The following is a 21,630-nucleotide window of genomic DNA, read 5'->3' on the forward strand; positions in this document are numbered from 1 at the left end:
TTGGACACAACTTCTCTTTCCACCTTTTTTTTTTTAAAGGAACATCCCCACATAATCACTTGCTGTTGTTACTTGGAAAAAAAAATGTTTCTTGCATCATTCACCCCCAAAACAAGTGTTGGAAGCTATTTAAGGCCAATTCGAATAGTCAGCTCGAATAATGAGCTCAAATACCGACTCGAATAGTGAGCTCGAATTTCGAGGTCGAATCGAATAGTAAAAAATATTCGACTCGAATATTCGACTGAACTCGAATAATTTACTATTCGAATTCGACCTAACTCGAATAATAAAAAGGGGTATCCGAGCACCACTGATCTCCGTGCCCTTTTCTTTCCCAGGCACCTTTTTTACATGTATGCTCATTTCATTAGTGTTCAATAAAAAAAAAAAAAAAACACCCAGGCTAGGGTTACTGGATGATTCTCTCCGAAAGTGAAGCTTAGTAAATATTGTTCTTGTTTTGTATTGTTATTGGTCAGGTTATTTAATTGCAAACCAGTAATAATATATATTCAGCATATGCATATATATATATACATACAGTATATATACATAGATATTATATGGGCAGCACGGTGGCGTAGTGGGCAACACGGTGGCGTAGTGGTTAGTGCTCTTGCCTTGCAGCACTGGGTCCCTGGTTTGAATCCCAGCCAGGTCAACGTCTGCAAGTAAATTGTATGTTCTCCCCGTGTCTGTTTGGGTTTCCTCCGGGCACTCCGGTTTCCTCCCACACCCCAAAAACATACGGATAGGTTAATTGGCTTCCCCTAAATTGGCCCTAGACTGCAACACATACACTACACAATACATACATAGACATAGGACTATGGTAGGGAATTAGGTTGTGAGCTCCTCTGAGGGACAGTTAGTGACAAAACAATATACTCTGTACAGCGCTGCAGAAGATGTTGGCGCTATATAAATACGAAATAATAAAATAATATTCAATGTATTCATTTACATTTTTTCAGTGCTTAGCAGTGGTAATTGGTGTTTTTTATTTCTTATAGTTGTTGATTGTCCTCCACCAAATGTCCCAAACTCAAAAAGGCATTCCGGATTTAGTGGTCCATACGGATTAGATGCCGTGGTGGAATTCGAATGTAACAAAGGCTTTACAATGAATGGATCTGACACTATACGCTGCACTATACAGAGTACATGGCATCCTCCACCACCCAAGTGTATAAGTAAGTATTCTACATGTTAAGTAGGGTAACTTATTCTTAAAACCTACCAGAGATGTTTCATGTAGCAGCTTTTATACTTACCTGGGCCTTCCTCGAGCCCCATGATGGGTTCTATCACCGTTCTCCTGGTACCCTCCGCTGTGTCCCCCGGTATATTCCCCAGTCGCTGCATTTTTGGTACACCGCGCATGCACGGCCTGGCCTCACGCCCCTGTTGCGCTCCTGTTAATACACCCCAGGTCACGGGAGCAGAACAAGGGCACACGTTCAGCCGGGGCAGTGCATGCGTGGTGAAGTATGCCTGGGAAATATACCAGGGGACACAATGGAGGAACATAGGGGCCCAGGAGGACAGTGATAGAGCCCATGGCCAGCAGGGGATTGGAGGAAGCCCCAGGTAAGTATAAAAGCTGCTACATGAAATATCTCTGGTTTCCTTTAAAATTATTGGAAAAAAATAATTATGTATTTTTTTTTCAGTATTCATGAGTTATTCTCAAGTAACTAAAGGGTATCTAAAGTCTCATGCAACATGGGGCCTGATGCAGAAAACCCTAGTAAAACTGCTGTGCGCAGGGACTGCACACCAGTTTAAAGTGAACCTCCAGACTAAAAATCTACTCAGCAGCACTGAAAAGGCTTGGTGTTTCTTTAACAGTTCCACAGCATCAGAACTTTGTTTTTCTTATCCAAGCCTCATTTTTAGTTGCACAGAAGAAAACTGCCCGGGCATTTTCCCCCAGATGCTGTGCAAAGCATGATGGGATTTCTGATGTTGTTCTTCTCGTTCTGCTGTTTTGGTGCAATTTTTTTCCCTTAAATTTGAATTTGAGATTTGAACGCGCGCAGCTGAGAGGGGTGATTAGTACACAGGACAGTTGGAACTGTGTCTTATGCTCACTGTCACCTCCTTTCAACCAAAAAGATGGCTGCCCCCATGAAAAAGATGGCTGCCCCATGAAATCATAAACATTTGCCTGTTCTTTTAAAATGGGGTGGGTAAGAGATTATATTACCTATCTATTTTAATTAACATAACTAATGTAACTTAACCACCCTGGCGTTCTATCGTAAGAGAACAGAGGCGCCAGCAGGATAAAAGGTAATAAAAATTTTAAAATTTGCTGGGAGGCAGTGGTGGACTTACCTCCGGAAAGCAGACTCAAAATACTGTCTGAATTAAACAAATAAATTTATTATTCGTACCCAGAGGTGCCATTCGTGCTACTGACGAGCTACTGTTTGTCCCCTATCTTATTGCCTGATGAAGCGGGCTGTGCCTGCGAAACGCGTTGCATCTTTTGGGGTACCAATAATAAATTTATTTGTTTAATTCAGACAGTATTTTGAGTCTGCTTTCCGGAGGTAAGTCCAACACTGCCTCCCAGCAAATTTTAAAATTTTAATTACCTTTTATCCTGCTGGCGCCTCTGTTCTCTTACGATAATACTGTGTCCACCCCTGGTGGAGGGGTGACCTACCCCTACTTTCCTGATCTACAGAGAGCGACATCTTAATCCTGAGTGAGGACAGGTCTAATCTCCTCACCTGCATCTACAGTGGTTGCCTAAGAGGTAACCCATGTTTGTGAGTATATTCATCTTACACTTACATTTATCCACGGTTTCCAATACATACTACACTATATTGGGCTCTCGGTGTCTCCTATTTAACCCTGGCGTTCTATTAACTGCGCCAGGGTGGTGGCGCAGCAGTTTTTTTAAAATATTTTTTTTTAAATCATGTAGCTAGCCTAGCGCTAGCTACATGATGCCCCCCTCCCTGCGGCGTCCGCCCTTACCCCTCGATCCTTACTCACGTAAGGAAATCCCATTCTGAACGGGATTTCCTTGAAGGCTTCCCCGTCGCCATGACGATGATCGCGATGACGTCATCGACGTCGTGACGTTAGACGGAGTCCTGATCCACCCCTCAGCCCTGTCTGGCACTGATTGGCCAGGCTGCGCAGGGGTCTCGGCGGGGGGCATTACGCGGTGGGTAGCGGCGCATCGGCGGCGAGTGGCGGCGATCGTCATCAACACGCAGCAAGCAAAGTGCTTGCTGCGTGTTTTAAGAAAAAAAATTGAGCGGCGCCCTCCGGCGGTCATGGACGAGCTGAGCTCGTCCATATCGCCAAGGAGGTTAATGACAGTATGTTTGTTTAGGCTGAAGTTCCCCTTTAACCGTTACTAGGGCAGAGTGGCACCAGCTGTCAACCTATTAGCGCCACACGCGTTACCAGGGTAAAGTGCATGCTGCTATGGCAATGCGTGTTACCAAAGTAAATGCGTGCGTTGTCCTGGTAACGCACATGTTGCTAATGGGTTAATGGCCGGCGCCCCCTGCCCTAGTAATGGTAAAATTGTTGTGAGCTCCCTGCGCATGGCAACTTTCACTTCATCAGGCCCCTGATCAAATAAACTTGAGCCCATATAGTACCAATCCTTCTTACAACTAGATTGTGTTCAGTATGGCATGGGTGTAGGAAGCTGGAGGAAGCCCCGCCCCCAGGTCAGTAAAAATCCTTTCCTCCCTTTCATCTCAGGTACATTTTAAGGGAAATCGCTCTGGTGAGCAGTGTTTTCTCCTTTGTGTACATAAACCATTTTTTGCCTAATTTTTGCCTGAACAGGTGTCTGTAAACAGTCCAAACTGCTGTAATTCACAGTGACAAATGAAATAGTCGCATCCCGAAATGGTTGTCTGTGCTACAGATGGGTTCTTTGGATCAAAGTTATGCTTTAATAATCTGTTGTGGCTGTGCAGACCCTATCTGCTATATGTTTGTATGTTGGCCAGACACGTATCTGTAAGCGTGCACACATGGCACGTGCCCCAGGCGCAGTCCCTCTTCAAACAACAGGGAGGGGGTACAGTACTGCTGGCAGAATTCCTGAGTTTAAAGGGAAGGTTCAGGGAGGGTGGGTAAAAAATCAAAATCAATTTCCACTTACCTGGGGCTTCCTCCAGCCCGTGGCAGGCAGGAGGTGCCCTCGCCGCCGCTCCGCAGGCTCCCGGTGGTCTCCGGTGGCGCGCCCGACCTGGCCAGGCCGGCTGCCAGGTCGGGCTCTTCTGCGCTCCAAGTCCTGGTACTTCTGCGTCCCACGCCGGCGCTCTGACGTCATCGGACGTCCTCCGGGCTCTATTGCGCATGCACAGAACTACTGCGCATGCGCAGTAGAGCCCGGAGGACGTCCGATGACGTCAGAGCGCCGGCGTGGGACGCAGAAGTACCAGGACTTGGAGCGCAGAAGAGCCCGACCTGGCAGCTGGCCTGGCCAGGTCGGGCGCGCCACCGGAGACCACCGGGAACCTGCGGAGCGGCGGCGAGGGCACCTCCTGCCTGCCACGGGCTGGAGGAAGCCCCAGGTAAGTGGAAATTGATTTTGATTTTTTACCCACCCTCCCTGAACCTTCCCTTTAAGGGAGTAACAATCACTCAGCAGTCTGGCCGTGTCAGTCTTTGTCATATATCTACATTAGAAGCTATTGAAAGTTGGGCTCTGAACTTTTCCCTCTTTCCCTGTCCTGGCGGCCCCCCCTTCTGTGCTCCCCCTACCACAGATCATGTCTCAGTCCCCTGGGATAGCGGCAGATGCTTCTGGTCTGGAGGTTACAGGATCTCCCATTCATTCCCCTCTCTGTCATTCACACATTCCTCAGCCTCATCTCAGAGTGCTGTGTTTACTCACTTTTATTTATGACATTCTCTGCACTTTAACCATTACCCTACTGGCATATCTGTGGCCAGCTCTTGTATACAGTCTATTTCAAATGTCAAAATGCACTTTATTTCTAGCTCAGTATCTACCTACAGATATGTGATAGGTAGTCAGGCTTTTGTTATGTTATAATCATCACTGCAAATGGTTCATTGTTTTCATTCATATGAGAGTGGCTGCCATATTTATTTCCTTTTAAACAATACCAGTTGCCTGGCAGACCTTTCTGGTCAGTGGGGTCTAAATCACACCCCGGAAACAGGCATGCAGCTAACCTTGTCAGATTTGTCATAGACATTTGATCTGCTGCATGCTTGTTTAGGGTCTGTGGTGTAGGATGAGCATGATAGCCTAATTTATTCAGTGACTGTTACATTCTGGTATTTGTGTGTGTGTATGTGTTCTGATTGAGTGAAGGGGTTACCCTACTCAGAAAGGTTAGACAGGATGCTGTTGATTGTAGGTGTGTGTGTGTGTGTGGGGGGGGGGGGGGGGGGGGAGAGAATGGCGCAATTTTAGTTTTTGCCATGGGCACTGTCTTCTTGCCTAGACAAGCCACTGATGTTGGCACAGGACGAGATTGCTCTTTGACTTTGTACATCATCTGCCTTGGCAACACACACAGATTGTGCGATCCACTGTCTGCATCACTATCCAAACTCCATCCCCATCCCATTACCACCCGCAAGAGGTAGTCAAGGAGGAAGTGGTTGGCAGCACCAGCCAGTCTTTTACTGAGAACACAGAGCTGATCTGGCCCATCTCCTCTGTGCTGCTAAGGTAGAATAACTAGTAAAAGTGTACCTGAAGGGGAAAAAAGTGTTCCTAAGGGGTACTCACCTCAGAAGGGGGAAGCCTCTGGATCCTAAAGAGGCTTCCCCCGTCCTCCTCTGCAGGCCTTTTCTAGCACCTTCAAAATAGAGCTTGGACCTGCTCAGCTTTCTTTGGAAAAAAACAGGTTGGATCGGGCCTGTGCTACTGTGCATGTGCGAGCTGCCTACGCAGTAGCATGTTCCCGATCGGGCTCAGCTTTTTCCACTGGAGCCTGAGCGGGTCTGTGCTACGGAGCTGGGAAAAAAGGGCGCATGCCGCTAGTGGACAAAAAGGGCGCCGCCATTCACTCCCATAATAAATAGCGTTTAATGGGCGCCGGGTAGGAAAAAAGGGCGCCGGAGCTAAATAAAGTTTATAAACGGCGCCAGGAGCTAAATAAAGTTTACAAACGGCGCCCGGAGCTGTTTAATGATTTATAACTGAACTTGTGGTGATTTACGTTTATAAAATGCACCCGTGCCGAATAACGTTTATGAAAATACTAAACATATTTATCTTATTTAAATAATTAAAACATTATTTAAAGTTTTATCCCTTACTGTTTGTAAAACATTATTATTCACAAAATAAAGCGATCAGTACGTAACGTAAATTGCAAAATATTTTTTTAATCCACAATTAGTAAAACATAATTATCCACATAATAAAGGGGGGTCTTAGGTTTAGGCACCAACAGGGGGGTCTTAGGTTTAGGCACCAACAGGGGGGTCTTAGGTTTAGGCACCAACAGGGGTGTCTTAGGTTTAGGCACCAACAGGGGGGTCTTAGGTTTAGGCATTAACAGGGGGGTCTTAGGTTTAGGCACCAACAGGGGGGTCTTAGGTTTAGGCATTAACAGGGGGGTCTTAGGTTTAGGCACCAACAGGGGGGTCTTAGGTTTAGGCATTAACAGGGGGGTCTTAGGTTTAGGCATTAACAGGGGGGTCTTAGGTTTAGGCACCAAGAGGGGGGTCTAGGGGTTAGGGGTAGGTACAGGGAGGGTTACTTAGGCACCAACAGGGGGGTCTTAGGTTTAGGCACCAACAGGGGGGTCTTAGGTTTAGGCACCAACAGGGGGGTCTTAGGTTTAGGCACCAACAGGGGGGTCTTAGGTTTAGGCATTAACAGGGGGGTCTTAGGTTTAGGCATTAACAGGGGGGTCTTAGGTTTAGGCACCAAGAGGGGGGTCTAGGGGTTAGGGGTAGGTACAGGGAGGGTTACTTAGGCACCAACAGGGGGGTCTTAGGTTTAGGCACCAACAGGGGGGTCTTAGGTTTAGGCACCAACAGGGGGGTCTTAGGTTTAGGCACCAACAGGGGGGTCTTAGGTTTAGGCACCAACAGGGGGGTCTTAGGTTTAGGCACCAACAGGGGGGTCTTAGGTTTAGGCACCAACAGGGGGGTCTAGGGGTTAGGGGTAGGTACAGGGAGGGTTACTTAGGCACCAACAGGGGGGGTCTTAGGTTTAGGCACCAACAGGGGGGTCTTAGGTTTAGGCACCAACAGGGGAGTCTAGGGGTTAGGGATAGGTACAGGTAGGGTTCTGTGTAAGAGTAGGCTTAGGTATAGTTTTAGTAAAATTTTAGTAATAATTACTAATGTATTACAACACTTATTACGAACGTAGTTATATTTATATCATCTTTATAAACAATATTTTCAGATTTTATTATAAGAACAAACCATAAATGACTGTTATTCACAATAATATACAATTATAACAATTAAACATATATTATTGTTTTTTTTATAAACGTAATTATAAGTTTAACTTTTGAAACAGGGAAGATTAACGTTTTCACAATTTCCGATTTCATAAACATTATTTAATGATTTATAATTTTGTTAAACATTATTTGTAAACGAAATATAGCACACTATATTTATAAACCCTATTAATGATTAATTATTATTTAGAGTTTACACCCCGCGCCCTTTTTGTCCAGGCGCCCTTTTTGTACGTACGCCTGTGCTACTGTGCAGGCGCACTCTGCAGTGTCCCGGAGGTCTCGTCAGTGGATTTGTCTGGCTGAGGAGAACGAGGTAAGATTCTTTACGATCCAAAAGGTTCCTCCTACCAAGTAAAGTACCATATTTTTCAGACCAAAACATGCACTTTTTCTCCTCTAAAAGTCTTATGGTCTGAATACAATAATTCAGACCACTGGCCACCCAACATCGTGATCTGTGCATACCTGCAGAGGTCTGCTGCCATCAGTCACTGCCATTGTAACTTGACAGCTGACCAGGCTGAGGGATGCATCAGGCAGGCTGTGGATTGGGCAGGCTGCAGATTCCACAGAGAGCTCTGGGAGAGAGGCTCCCAACATGGCTGCTGCTGAGCGGTGTTCAGACCTTTGAGTCACAGCTGCCCGCTTAGTTACTGGTGTTGATGGTCTCATGGGCAGACTACGGTGCCATCATTGAGCCAATCACTGAACTCGCTTGTTCAGTGTTTGGCCCAATGACGGTGCCATGGTCCCGCCAATGAGGCCATCAACACCAGTAACTAAGCGGGCAGCTGTGATTGAAAGGTCTGCACACTGCTCAACAGCAGCCATGTCAGGAGCCTCTTTCCTTCAGCTCTCCATGGGAGCCACAGTCTGCCCAACCCACAGCCTGCCTGATGCCTTCCTCAGCCTGGTCAGCCTGGTCAGTTGCCAATAGCAGTGACTGGAGGCAGGCAGCAGACCTCTGCAGGTATGTGCTGGCTCTACATGTCTGGAAGGCAGAGAGGGATACATAGAGCTAGAGGAGGACACAGAGGGACAGTAGAGAAAACAGAGGGACACAAGAGGACAGAGGAGGACACAGGGGGATAGAGAAGAACACAGGAGGACAGTGGAGGAAACAGGAGGACAGAAGATGACACAGGAGGAAACAGGAAGCGGACAGAGAAGGGGACACCAACACAGTGGAGGACACAGTGGGGACACGAGGTACTGGGGGACATGATGTACAAGGGTGACATAATAATTGCGAGGAGGGAGAAGATCCACAAGACTCCACCTGCACCATGATCACACCATGTTTAGTATATTTTTCCCCAACGTTTGTCCTCTAAATTTAGGTGCATCCTATGGTCAGGAGGATCGGTCTTATGGTCGAAAAAATATGGCATCTAAATTAAGCCTATGCAAACCTCACAGGTTTGCTTAAAAAACAGCAGCCAGAAATAGATTCTTATTGCAAACAGGGCAATAAGATGTACATACAGCAGTGCTGGCCACAAACTATTAATCTCTCAGTAGGAGGAGCTGGGATATGTCAGGTGGTGTGCCGTGTGCTGGGGAAGAAACTTCCACGATCCTTGCAGTATGGAGATACTGGATGCAGCTTGAGATAAGCCAGAGAGGAACTGTTAGTATATTAATTGTGAAAAGTACAATCCTATAGTCCAATTTACAAACCTAGATGAACCATTTCAGCCTGCGGGTATTTTTCACCTTATGCATCAGAACAATTTTCACCTTCCATTCATTCGCCAATAACTTTATCACTAATTATTACAATTAATTGATCTATATCTTGTTTTTTTCCGCCACCAATTAGGCTTTCATTGGTATATTTTGCTAAGAATTATTTTTTTTTCTAAATGCATTTTCACAGGAATATATATTACATTTTTTTTTATTATTTCTCTAATGAAAAAATGCATTTTTAAATGTAATAATGTGTGTTTATTTTATAAAAAAATGTATGTAGGTGTAGTTTTACTATTTGGCCACAAGATGGCCACAGTTTTTTTAGTCCTGGAAGCAAATGCTCTCGCTTCCAGGAAGCATAAGGAGGATGGGAAACTTTTTTTTTTTTTAATTATAAAGACGGCGGTTTCTTATAAGAAGCTGTCTGTCTTTCTACCAGGGACTTAGATCAATTAATGGGAACTATGTTCCCATTCATTGATCTCCGGGCTAATGGGGCAGCACTGGCTCCCTCGAGTGCGTGCGCGCTCGCACGCTGGAGTGTACCGACGTGCAATAGCAGCCGCCTGGACGTGACAATCATGTCCAGGTAGCTTAAATGGTTAAACATGGGTGGCTAAACTAGGGCTGCAAAAGTACAGTTATCTCTTTAGTGTAATTTAATATGGGTAAACGAATAGTTTTAAATCCAGACCAAGAACTGGTACATAAGGCTGTAGTTTGGTTTTCTGCAAATTAGTTGAGGACAGTTTTAAATTATTTGACTTTATTTAACAAAATGATGAAACAGTGATGACAGTTTCATTTATTGCCCATCAGAATTATACTGTCCAGAGCCTAAACTGGAGAATGGAACGATAATATCTGGGGAAAAACCTGATGGATCCTATGATGTTAAAGACTCCATAACATTGGGATGTGACCAGGGATTTAGGCTAAGAGGGCAGAAAAATCTAACCTGTGGTGAAGATTTTCAATGGAAACCCGAAATGCCATACTGTGAGCTGGGTAAGTTCAATAAACCATCAATTTTAAAGAGGAGCTCCAGTGAAAATAACGTAATTAACAAAAGTGCTTAATTTTTACAATAATTATGTATAAGCCCATTATAAAATCTTTCCTCTCTGATGACAATTTCATATGGTGACATTTTTACTGCTGGTAGGTGATGTCAGTGGAAGGAGATGATGCATTTTTGGCAGTTGGAAACAGCTGTAAACAGCTGTTATTTCCAACAATGCAACAAGGTTCACAGACAGGAAACTGTCAGGACCATGGTCCTGACATCACACTGTGGGAGGGGTTTCAACACAATATCAACATAAATTTAACCTGTGGTGAAGATTTTCAATGGAAACCTGAAATGCCACACTAGGGGCTGGGTAAGTTCAATAAACTATCAATTTTAAAGAGGAACTCCAATGAAAATAACGTAATGAAAAAAAGTCGTTAGTTTTTACAATAATTATGTATAACAACAATGCTACAAGGTTCACAGACAGGAAACTGTCAGGACCATGGTCCTGACATCAAACTGTGGGATGGGTTTCAAGACAATATCAGCCATTCAGAGCCCCTTGATGATCCGTTTGAGAAAAGGAAAAGGTTTCTCATGGGAAAGGCGGTATCAGCTACTGATTGGGATGAAGTTCAATTCTTGGTCACGGCTTCTCTTTAAAGTGAACCTCCAGACTAAAAAGCTACTCAGCAGCACTGAAAAGGCTTGGTGTTTCTTTAACAGTTTCACAGCATCAGAACTTTGTTTTTCTTACATAAGCCTTATTTTTAGCTTTACAAAAGCTAAGCTCCGCCCCATCAAAGAAAACTGCCCGGACTTTTTTCCCTTGATGCTGTGCAAAGCATGATGGGATTTCCTATGTTGTTATTCACGTTGCCTAGCAACTGGGAGGGTGATCAGGACACAGGACAGTTGGAACTGTGTCTCATTCTCCCTGTCACGGCCTTTCAGCCAAAAAGATGGCTGCCCTCATGAAATCAAACATTTGCCTGTTCTTTTAAAACAGGGTGGGTAAGAGATTATATTACCTATCTATTTTAATTAACATAACTAATGTAACTTAATGACAGTATGTTTGTTTAGGCTGAAGTTCTACTATCAATTTCGCACTGATAAAATAGTGGGAAGAAAATTGATCCTTGCCAGGTTAAATACATCTGCCAGGTTTTTGTTCCTGTCTCTTTATTTGTATTACAGATTGCCTTTATCTTTTTGCTCCACAGGGACATTGACAGCACCCAACCCCCCCCTTCCCCCACCCCAAATGATTGAAAACAGTATGCTTTAAGAGGAACTTTAACCCGGGAATAAATTTCATTCCAATCAGTAGCTGATGATACCCTCTTTCCTATGAGAACTCTTTACCTTTTCTCGAATAGATCATCAAGGAGTCTGTGTAGCTGATATTGTTGACCCCCCTCCCCACAGTGTTATGTCAAGGCCATGGTCCTGACAGTTCGCTGTCTGTGAACCTCGTTGCATTGTAGGAAATAATGGCTTTTTCCAGCTGACAAACAAGCAATATATGCAGAGAATTTCTTGAACCTATGCAGCGCTCACCTATTCGTATTGAACAAAATGCAAAATTAAAGTCCAAATAATTCATCCACACAACACCAATCCAATATCTTTTGAATAATCTTGCAACAATAAGATCTTCCAATGCAAACAAATGACAGTTCAATTCACGCTCAACGACGTTAGTGGCTGATTGAATCACAGAGATCAGCAGATATATTTTTGATCTGGCTCGCTTCTCACTAGATGGTAACTCAGAAAGAAAAATGGGGAAACAACATAGCGGGATCCAGCTTGGACTCTAGCCCTTTAAACCACACCACTAAGTGATCCTCGACGTGCTGCACTACAACCAGTGCCTCCACCATCATAAAATAGATTGAATGTAGGCTCACCAGATATGTTTGCTGATCACAATGGAACCAGCAATAAGCGCTTTAATATGCAGTTTCACATTCTTCTATTTCCCATAGAATAGGTTCTGATAACAGGGTCCACTCCAACCTTGAGTTGCTAGACGATAACTCAGAGGAAAAAAACAGGGACACAACCTAGCATGATCCAGCTTGGACTCTAGTCCTTTAAACTACACGCCAAGTGATCCTACAACCAGTGCCTCCACCAGCATGCAATGAATCAAATGCAGGCTCACCAGATATGTCGGCTGACCGCAATGGGACCAGCTCTCAGCGCTGAGGCCTGAAACCCACTGCTTATCTCAATCGCTAGCGATTTGTATGATTGTTTTGTAAGCGATTTCATGAGCGTTTTCTGGTGATTTGGGTAGCAGTTTTACAAAGTGTAAGGTTTTTGCCAGCGATTGTGTAGCGATTAGCGTTTTCAATTCTGATTGGTCCTTTCAATTAATTTAATTTGTTTACAGTGTGCAGTAATTTCAAAACGCTAGCAAAATCGCTCTGTGCAGGTTTTGATGAGCGATTACGCCAGTGTTCATATACTTTACATTGTAGAAGCGCTAACGCCAAAAATGCTGCATGTCCTGCGTTTTGCGATTTGGTAATCACAATCGCTCCAGTGGAATTTGGCCCATCCATTCACATTAGCTGAGCATTTAGGGAAATCGCTAGCGGTTTGAATCGCTCTCTAAACGCTTAGAAAATTGCTCTAGTGAGTTTGAGCTCTCAATGTGTTTCACACTCCTCTGTTTTCAACAGCAAATTTCATGCAAAACAACCTTACAAACGGCTCAGTTATTTTGTCTTCCACAGTATTCTCTGCAGTATTACTTTGGGGAGATAACTTTGGAGGAGGCGGAGCTCTGCGGTTCTTCACTTCTGTTGTAGACTCGATACCAGAAATATTGCTCAGTGATAATGATGCACCCAGACCAAGGGAAAGGGAATTTACAGATGGCGAGCTTGGAGCTGTTGAAAAGTCCCGGAAACAGGTCAGGTACTAAACCAAGCGCCTCTGGCAACTGGTACTATGCCAAGCACGAAAACAGGTCAGATACTATACCAAGCGCCTCTGGCAACTGGTACTATGCCAAGCACGAGGATCACTTAGTGGTGTGGTTTAACCTTTTGGGGACCGCTGCTAGTAAATTCTACACCGCACTTGTGGCTGTCAAAGCCTGATGCGGCATAGGATTTACGCTACCTGCCGTTTCCACTCTCGAAGTGATTGTGCGTACCCGAAAGCGGAGATTAAGCTGACATCTTCCCTCAGTGGTTAGGAGCCATCACGATTGGCTCCTGATCGCGTGATCACTATGATCGCCAGCTGATTGTAGTGATCACTATCAGTCTTTGTTCACATCTATCATGATGCCAGCAATTTTCGATTTTTTTACGCGTTTTTTTTTCCCTCCCGGCGCTCCACTGCACGCTACGATTTTGTACAAAGCACTTGGTAAGTCAGTCAGGAAGTGAACTCTTTCACCCGGAAATGAATAAATGCAATGTATTTATTCATAAAAGTGCAAACGAACTTGCCGGATAATCGCCGTATAAAAAGATTTGCTTACGTTTGTTGTTTTTCCTATACCTTCTATTGTAGCAAAACCGCCCCCCTAAAAATGGTACATGCAGCGTTTTGCTGAGCGGAAAGCGGACGAATTGCGCTGATATGAACTATCCCATATGGATTCTTTGCACTCGCGATTTCAGGGCATTTTTCAAAATCGCAGGCGCTAAAAAAAACGCAAAACGCCCTAGGTGTGAACAAGCCCTTAGAGCAGCGGCAGTAGGTGGGGAAGAAGAGGATTCACTCACCTTCCTGACGTTCCCCCGGCGATTGTCACTCCCCTCCGCTCTGGCCGGCACCTCTGCTTGCTCTGACGTAAGTGGCGGTTCCCGCCTTGATGACGTCATCAAGCCCCCACCCAGAACTTAACAGCAGTGCGAGCGAGGATGCTGGCCAGAGTGGAGGGGGCTAGAGCTGCTCACCGCTGGAGCCTGGGAGGTGAGTAAAGGCTGCTGGCTGTATTGGGGACACCTGCCTACACTAGGGACACCATGCCTACCTAACAATACTGGGGATCTGGCTGCCTGACCCCCCCCCCAAATGTGCCCCCAAGCAGCTAAAATGCCCTAGTCCTTAAGAGGGGTTAGGAAGCCGATCCCCGAAGGGTTAAAGGGCTGGATCACGCTATGTCCCCATTTTTATTTCTGAATTACCATCTAGTGAAAAGCAAGCCATATTGGAGTGAATCTCGCTATCAAAAATATATTTGCTGATCTGTGATTCAACCAGCCACTAACGTCGATGAGCGTAAATTGAACCGTCATTTGTTTGCTTTGGAAGATCTTATTTTTGCAAGACTATTCAAAAGATATTGGATTGGTGTTGTGTGGATGAACTTATTTGGACTTTAACTTTGCATTTAGTTCAATATGAATATGTGAGTGCTGCATAGGTTCAAGAAATACTGTGTTAATTAGGGAGTTGATACCCAACACTGTTTTGCAGTGATCCATAGTAGAAATAAGAGGAGTGGTGTTTGTGTATGCTGGTAACAATCATCTGTATATGTGCTTTTGACTAAGCACCTAAATGAGAAAGCCCCACAATTGAATTCTCTGCCTCCTGTATCAAAGGCAGTTTCTTTACCACTATGCTATGGCTTCTGCTGTGGTGGGTGGAAAGAAAATGTTTTACTCATTAGGTCTTTCAGCACATGCAGGAGCGTCGCTAGAGCTATAGATCCGGGGCACGTGCTTCGGATCTATGCTGACTGCCCCGGATATCTTAGGCATAATTACCCATCAGTGACCGAGCGTGCGCAAACTCACCTCTCCTTTCTCCAGTGGTGCACAGCTGAAGATACTGCTACCTCCGGCTCTGGGCACCATCCGACGCTAGAGCACCAGCTGCCAGGTCCAAGTTGTCTCCTTTCTACATTGCCACTCACACTACTTCCTGATTCAGCGTGAGTGGCAATGCAGAGAGGAGACAGCGTGGACACAACGGCTGGTGCTCTAGTATCAGATCGAGCCAGGAGCATGGTGAGTTTCTCACTGCATCCTCCACCGTGCACAGTGCAAGGAGGGGGGCCCTGAGATGAGTTTCCTACCCTCCCACCCCACCACCCACCATCATGGGTCACCCTGCCACCCTTCCACCCCACCAGCATGGGCCACCCTGCCACAGCACCAGCCTCCAGTGGGGGCCACCCTGCCACATTCCCACCCCACCAGCATGGGCCACCCTGCCAGTGCCACCATACCAGTGTGGGCCACCCCACCAGCCACCAGCATGGGCCACCCCACCAGCATGGGCCACCCCACCAGCCACCAATGTGGGAAGCCCTCTTACCCCACCAGCATGGGCTACACTTGCACCCCACTAGTGTGGGCCCCCTACTAGCATGGGCCGCCCTGCCACTCCACCAGCCACCAGTGCGAGCCACCCCACCTGAATGGGCCACCCTGTCACCCCACCAGTGTGGGCCACCCTACCATCCACCAGCATGGGCCACCCCGCCAGCCACCAATGTGGGAAACCCTTCCACTCCACCAGCATGGGCCACCCTGCTACCCCACCAGCATGGGCCACCCTGCCACTCCACCAGTGTGGGCCACCCGCCAGCATGGGCCACCCTGCCACCCCACAAGCATGGGCCACACTGCCACTCCACCAGCCACCAGTGTGGGCCGCCCTGCCACGCCACCAGCATGGGCCACCCTTCCACCCACAAGCATGGGCCACACTGCCACCCCACAAGCATGGGCCACACTGCCACTCCACCAGCCACCAGTGTGGGCCACCTTGCCACCCTTTCTGCATGGGCCACCCTGTCACCCCACCATTGTGGGTCACCCTGCCACCCCACCAGTGGGAGCCACCCTGCAATACTGCATGTGCAGTATGTAAAAATCTCTACTTCGAATGCACAGAACTCTCCCAGTGACGGGAGTGAAATCAAGGATACGTGTGGCTGTGCATGCTCAGTGGCCATCCTCTCACCAGTCAGCCAGCTGGAGGAGGATCGCTGCACAGGAGGGGACGAAGACGACTAAAGGATCGCTAAGTGACGGCATGGGCACAGGACTTCTGCAGTGGGTTAGTGGTGGTAGAAGCTCCAGGTGAGTTAAACTTTTTTTTTTTTTTATCAGTTTACTGTTCCCTTTAAAGGAATACTTAAGTCTGCTAAAAAAAATGACTTACCCGGGGCTCCCCTCAGCCCCCTGCAGCTGAACGGTGCCCTCGCCGTGTCCCTCCGATGCACCTGGACTCGGCGGCGGCCACTTCCGGTTTGGCCGTCACCGGCGGACAGGCTGGGAACGCGTTAGATTATCCGCGTTCCTGGCCGCAATAGCATTATAGAGGGCGCTATTGCGGCCGGGAACGCGGATAATCAGCCTTGTTGCCAGCCTGTCGGCCGGTGACAAACTGGAAGTGGCCGCCGGCGAGTCCAGGTGCATCGGAGGGACACGGCGAGGGCACCGTTCAGCTGCAGGGGGCTGACTGAGGGGAGCCCCGGGTGAGTAAAAGTCATTTTTTTTAGCAGACTTAAGTATTCCTTTAACCAGTTCACCCCCAAGGGTTTTTATCCTAACGGACCAGAGCAATTTTCAGTTGTCATTGCTCCTCCCTTTTATTCCCTAATAACTTTATTACTACTTATCACAAGAAAATGATCTATACCTCGTTTTTTTCGCCACCAATTAGGCTTTCTGTGGATAGTACATTTTGCTAAGAATTTTTTTTATTCTAAATGCGTTTAATGAGAAAAACCGAAAAAAAAGAAAAAAAATCATTATTTCTCAGTTTTCAACCATTATAGTTTTAAAATTAAACATTCTCCTGTGGATAAAACAAACACGGTTTATTTGACAAGTTGTCCCGATTATTAAACAGTTTAAATGATGTCCCTATCACAATGTATGGCGACAGTATATTATTTTGAAATATAAGTGTTATTTTTCTGTTGTGTTTTTTTTTTATTCTGGCCATAATTACAAGCCCCTATGTAATAAATTAAAATTAATTTCCCACCATAAAATATAAATTAACAAAGCTGAGTCCCTAAGGCAACTATTTATTTTTTTTAGCTGATTTTTTTTTTTACAAGTGTTTTTTTTGGGGGGGAGAGGGTTGGAAGTGTTATTTTATTAATGATCTGTATGTACTTGAAAATGAATGTATTTTGTAGGTGTAATGTACTTTTTGGCCACAAGATGGCGCTAGTGAACACTCATAGAAAATGTTCACTTTTTTTTTTTTTTTTTCTTCACTTTATTTAATTGTTACATTTCCTGTTATTGTGAATGGACGTAGCCGCTGTTCGCGGTCACGTCCATTCACTCCAGGCACTGCGATTGGGTAGAGGACCGTTCGGTCCTCTTCCCCAATCACCCAGCACGGAAGCCCGACGGAAAAAGCGGCGGTAGCGGCGGACACACGGCGGTAGCAGCGGCGGGAACGCGGGACGTATTAAAACGTCATGTTGCTGTTAATAGCGGTAAGCATGACGTTTTAATACGTTAGGTTGTCAGTAAATGGTTAAGCATACATGTATGCTGTGCTTTGATTAACTTTAATTATTTTTTCCATGTATCCAATCAAATTCTTAGGTGTTGATAAACAGGATGACAAAATGTAAACTTTTTGAATATTTCTTTATGATCAGGATCATACTGTCCGGAGCCTTCATTGGAGAATGGAATGGTTGAATCTGGGTTGAAGCCTGATGGGTCATATGACTTTGGTGATTCCATAACCCTAAAGTGTAACCCGGGTTATAAATTAATTGGGTCGAAGAAACTGACCTGTGGTGGATCTAATAGTGATTTGCAGTGGCAAGGGGAATTTCCAGTGTGTGAGAAGCGTAAGTACCAGAAATGTTGATATGTTGGCAAGGTGAGTGAACAGAAGAAGGCCAATTCCTATTTGGCCATTTTTTGGAAACTGTAAGGGTTGCATACAAAATCATGCATTGCACATCCAGCATGAGACACTTTGAGCAATGCATGAATGCTACAACCAAATGAAAGTATCACTGTTCAGGAAATGACTGAAATACTGAGACAAGGCGTAAATGAATAATGAGAGTTAATTAACAAAGAACAAAAAAGGAACGTGACCAGCAATGTACATTAATCTCATGCACAGCTATGACAATAATATGCAATGATAAGCTCACACAAACACAAGAGTAACTCTGCAGGCAATTGTATTATTGTATTGAGACTGACATACAGATGCAATCCAGAGTATATACAAATGGATCTCCCTGCACAACGAGTAATGCAGAGCAACCCAGTGTGTATATATATATATATATATATATATATATATATATATATATATATATATATATATATATATATATATATATATATATATATATATTTGTGTGCACACGGACCCCGAAACCTGGTTATATACAAATGGATATTTACAATATATACAAGAGATAATTTGCAGTACAGAAGGAGCAAGCCAACAGGCAGTCATACAAGCAAAACATTAACCAGGATATCAAACCAAACAGTGTAGTCGCTAGGCAAAGAATTGTCGAGAGCAAGGCAAGAGGTCATGCACAGGTAATCAAGAACACAGGATAACAGGATACAAGGTACAAGACCAGAACTCAGACTAGGAGGGCCAAAACACAGATACAATGAGCTAGCACTGGAGTAGTGCTCAGGCTTGGATTTTATCCTTGTGCAGAGACATCAGGTGATCATCTAAATCTCCTCCCAACAATAGTCTGTAGATGAGAACAAGTTCAGGTGGAGTGAGCCCTCTGCTGGCAGACAGAGAAACAACATAATTCACGATGAGTTTATATTAACATCTGCTGGTGAAGAGAGGAAGTTCATGAATCGTATTCACAGCGATGTCACCAGCAGATGCAGAGCCTGACAGTACCCTCCCTTTTAAAAGCGGCCTCAGTACGCTCCACTCGATTCCAATCATAATTCCACCTGGATCCCAGAACAACAACAGGCCAGGCAGAAACTAAAATGTTATCAATCTTGGCAATGGATTGCTGATCGTCAGACAACAAAGCCAAGTGAAGAACCTCCAGCAGGATAAGCAACAGGAAATCAATGGAGGAGGCAAGACATCATCAGGAAATCCCTTGGACTGGAAACCAAGAGGAGCAGCAAACTGGAAATCATCAAGAGTAGCATCAGCAGACTGGATACTACCAGAAGACAACTGGATACCATCAGGGGAGGCACCACTGGACTGGCAGCCATCAAGAACATCACTGGACAGGAAACCATCAGGAACACCACTGGACAGGAAACCATCAGGAACACCACTGGACAGGAAACCATCAGGAACACCAATGGACAGGAAACCATCAGGAACACCACTTGACTGACAGCCATCAAGAACATCACTGGTCAGAAAGCCATCAGAAGGAGCAGGACTAGACGCCATCAGCAGGAGCAGGCGGGGACGCCATCAAGAACAGCAGACTGAAAGCCATTAGGAGCAACAGCAGACTGGAAGCCATCAGGATCAACAGTGGACTAGAAGCCATCAGGAGCAACAGTGGACTGGAAGCCATCTGTGTGTGTGTGTGTGTGTGTAGAGGGGGAGCAGGAAGTAGATTGTGCCACACAACACTTTACAGGGAAATGTCCCATGTGCAGGACTGGACTGACTAATCGGGCCAACATAAGTCTGATTATGGCACTACTAATGTAAGGATTATTTTAAGTCCTATAACTTTTTATTATAAAGGGTAAAACACATCCAGTAAGAAAATGAGTATTTCATTAACTAAACACAATTGGTTTTTAAAATTTTTATTAATAATTCAATAATTGCAATTCAAATATTTTCCAATTACATATTTTTCCTTCTGTTCTTAAAGGGGCAATATAGCAAAACATATGCTGTTCAATTATCCCCAGCATCAGTTGTTTAATAGGGACAGCAGCATTTTCTACATACAGCTTGTGTTAGAAAAAATAGCTCCTAACACCAAATCTGCTCTTGTACACAGCTGACCTGCACCAGTGCATCAGCTTTTCCTGAGGGGGTAGAGATGGGAGCTAACTGTTATCTGCTCTCTTCTTAAGCAACATACACACGAGGCACAGATGTTTGCAGTTGCATGGAGACAAGCAACAGTTGAACGTCTCCAGCAACGACAGTTGTATAAAAGTGACGATTGTATATACGCGGCAACAACCTGTCTGCAACATAGCAGAAACTGTTGCTCAGCAACTTCTGTCGCAGGTTCAATGAACTGTCGGACTCACAAGAGTTGCTAGAGACTAGCATACACACGACCGCACCGACTTGAGACTAGCGACGGTTCTTGCAACAGCTGATTCTCCAAGTCATTCGCCCGGCGACAGCTCTGATTAGCAACAATTCCTTGCGCACGTCTCATACACACGGAGGACCTATCGCCGCAACATGCGCGCGCCATGTGTTTCCAGCAACAGTTGTAGCCCGTGTGTATGGGCCTTAACTGCTATCAGCCTTCCATGTCTCTGGCTTCTCACAGCTACAAAGTAAGTAAATAAACAGGTTCGATACCTGCCAGCTTCACAATATTTAGAGCCTGTTTATTTAGTTACATTTGAAAAGTCTGCAGTGTGTGTGCAGAGTAATAAATCAGCTGTGTCAGAGACATGGAAGGTTGATAGCAGTTCCCTGAATCCCTGTCGCATCCCTCGTCATTAAGAACTGATGTAATGACCCAGGTCAGTTGTGTACAAAAGCAGATTTGGTGTTAGGAGCTATTTTTTTTAACATAAGCTCTATGGAGAAAATGATGTTGTCACTATTAGACAAGTGATGTTGGAGGTATTCCAACAGCATCATTTTCACTAAAGTGCCCCTTTATTCTCTCCCCTGATTGAAGAACCCATTAATGAAACTACAAGCTCTGTCGATTCATTGTCCCAATAAAGCATTTGTACTTGTTGGTTTAGCATACATGTAACACTTGCTTTGAACTAACTTTAATTATTTTTTCCATTTATCCAATCAAATTCTTAGGTGTTGATAAACAGGATGACAAAATTTGAACTTTTTGAATATTTTTTATGATCAGGATCATACTGTCCGGAGCCTTCATTAGAGAATGGAATGGTCGAATCTGGGTGGAAGCCTGATGGGTCATATGAAAGTGGTGATTCCATAACCCTAAAGTGTAACCCGGGGTATAAATTAATTGGGTTGAAGAAACTGACCTGTGGTGGATCTGATAGTGATTTGCAGTGGCAAGGGGAATTTCCAGTGTGTGAGAAGCGTAAGTACCAGAAATGTTAAGACATGTTGGCAAGGTGAGTGAACTGAAAAAGGTGATGCCAAGGCCAATACATATTGGGCCATTTTTTTTTACTAATACATGAAAACAATGTGAATTCCCACTGGGGGCTGGTTAACTCTGCAAGAGCTTCTTAACCCCCCCTGACCGCCTAACACCGATTGGAGGTGGGAGGGTGGCAGCTACAGGACTGCCTAATGCCGATTGGCGTCAAGTCCTGCAGCTGCAGA

General features: G+C 45.1%; 1 protein-coding gene across 1 annotated transcript in view; it reads left to right on the forward strand.

Moving 5' to 3' along the window:
- The window catches only part of LOC137529171 (complement receptor type 2-like), a 313,982-nt gene that overhangs the window by 185,590 nt on the left and 106,762 nt on the right, over positions 1 to 21,630 (forward strand). The window contains exons 11-14 of the mRNA XM_068251204.1: positions 1,017 to 1,196; positions 9,975 to 10,163; positions 17,786 to 17,983; positions 21,185 to 21,382. Of these exons, the coding sequence (XP_068107305.1) occupies positions 1,017 to 1,196; positions 9,975 to 10,163; positions 17,786 to 17,983; positions 21,185 to 21,382 (765 nt within the window). The remainder of the gene's footprint in view (positions 1 to 1,016; positions 1,197 to 9,974; positions 10,164 to 17,785; positions 17,984 to 21,184; positions 21,383 to 21,630) is intronic.

Source organism: Hyperolius riggenbachi, chromosome 1 (genome assembly GCF_040937935.1).
Source record: "Hyperolius riggenbachi isolate aHypRig1 chromosome 1, aHypRig1.pri, whole genome shotgun sequence".
Classification (NCBI taxonomy): Eukaryota; Metazoa; Chordata; class Amphibia; order Anura; family Hyperoliidae; genus Hyperolius; species Hyperolius riggenbachi.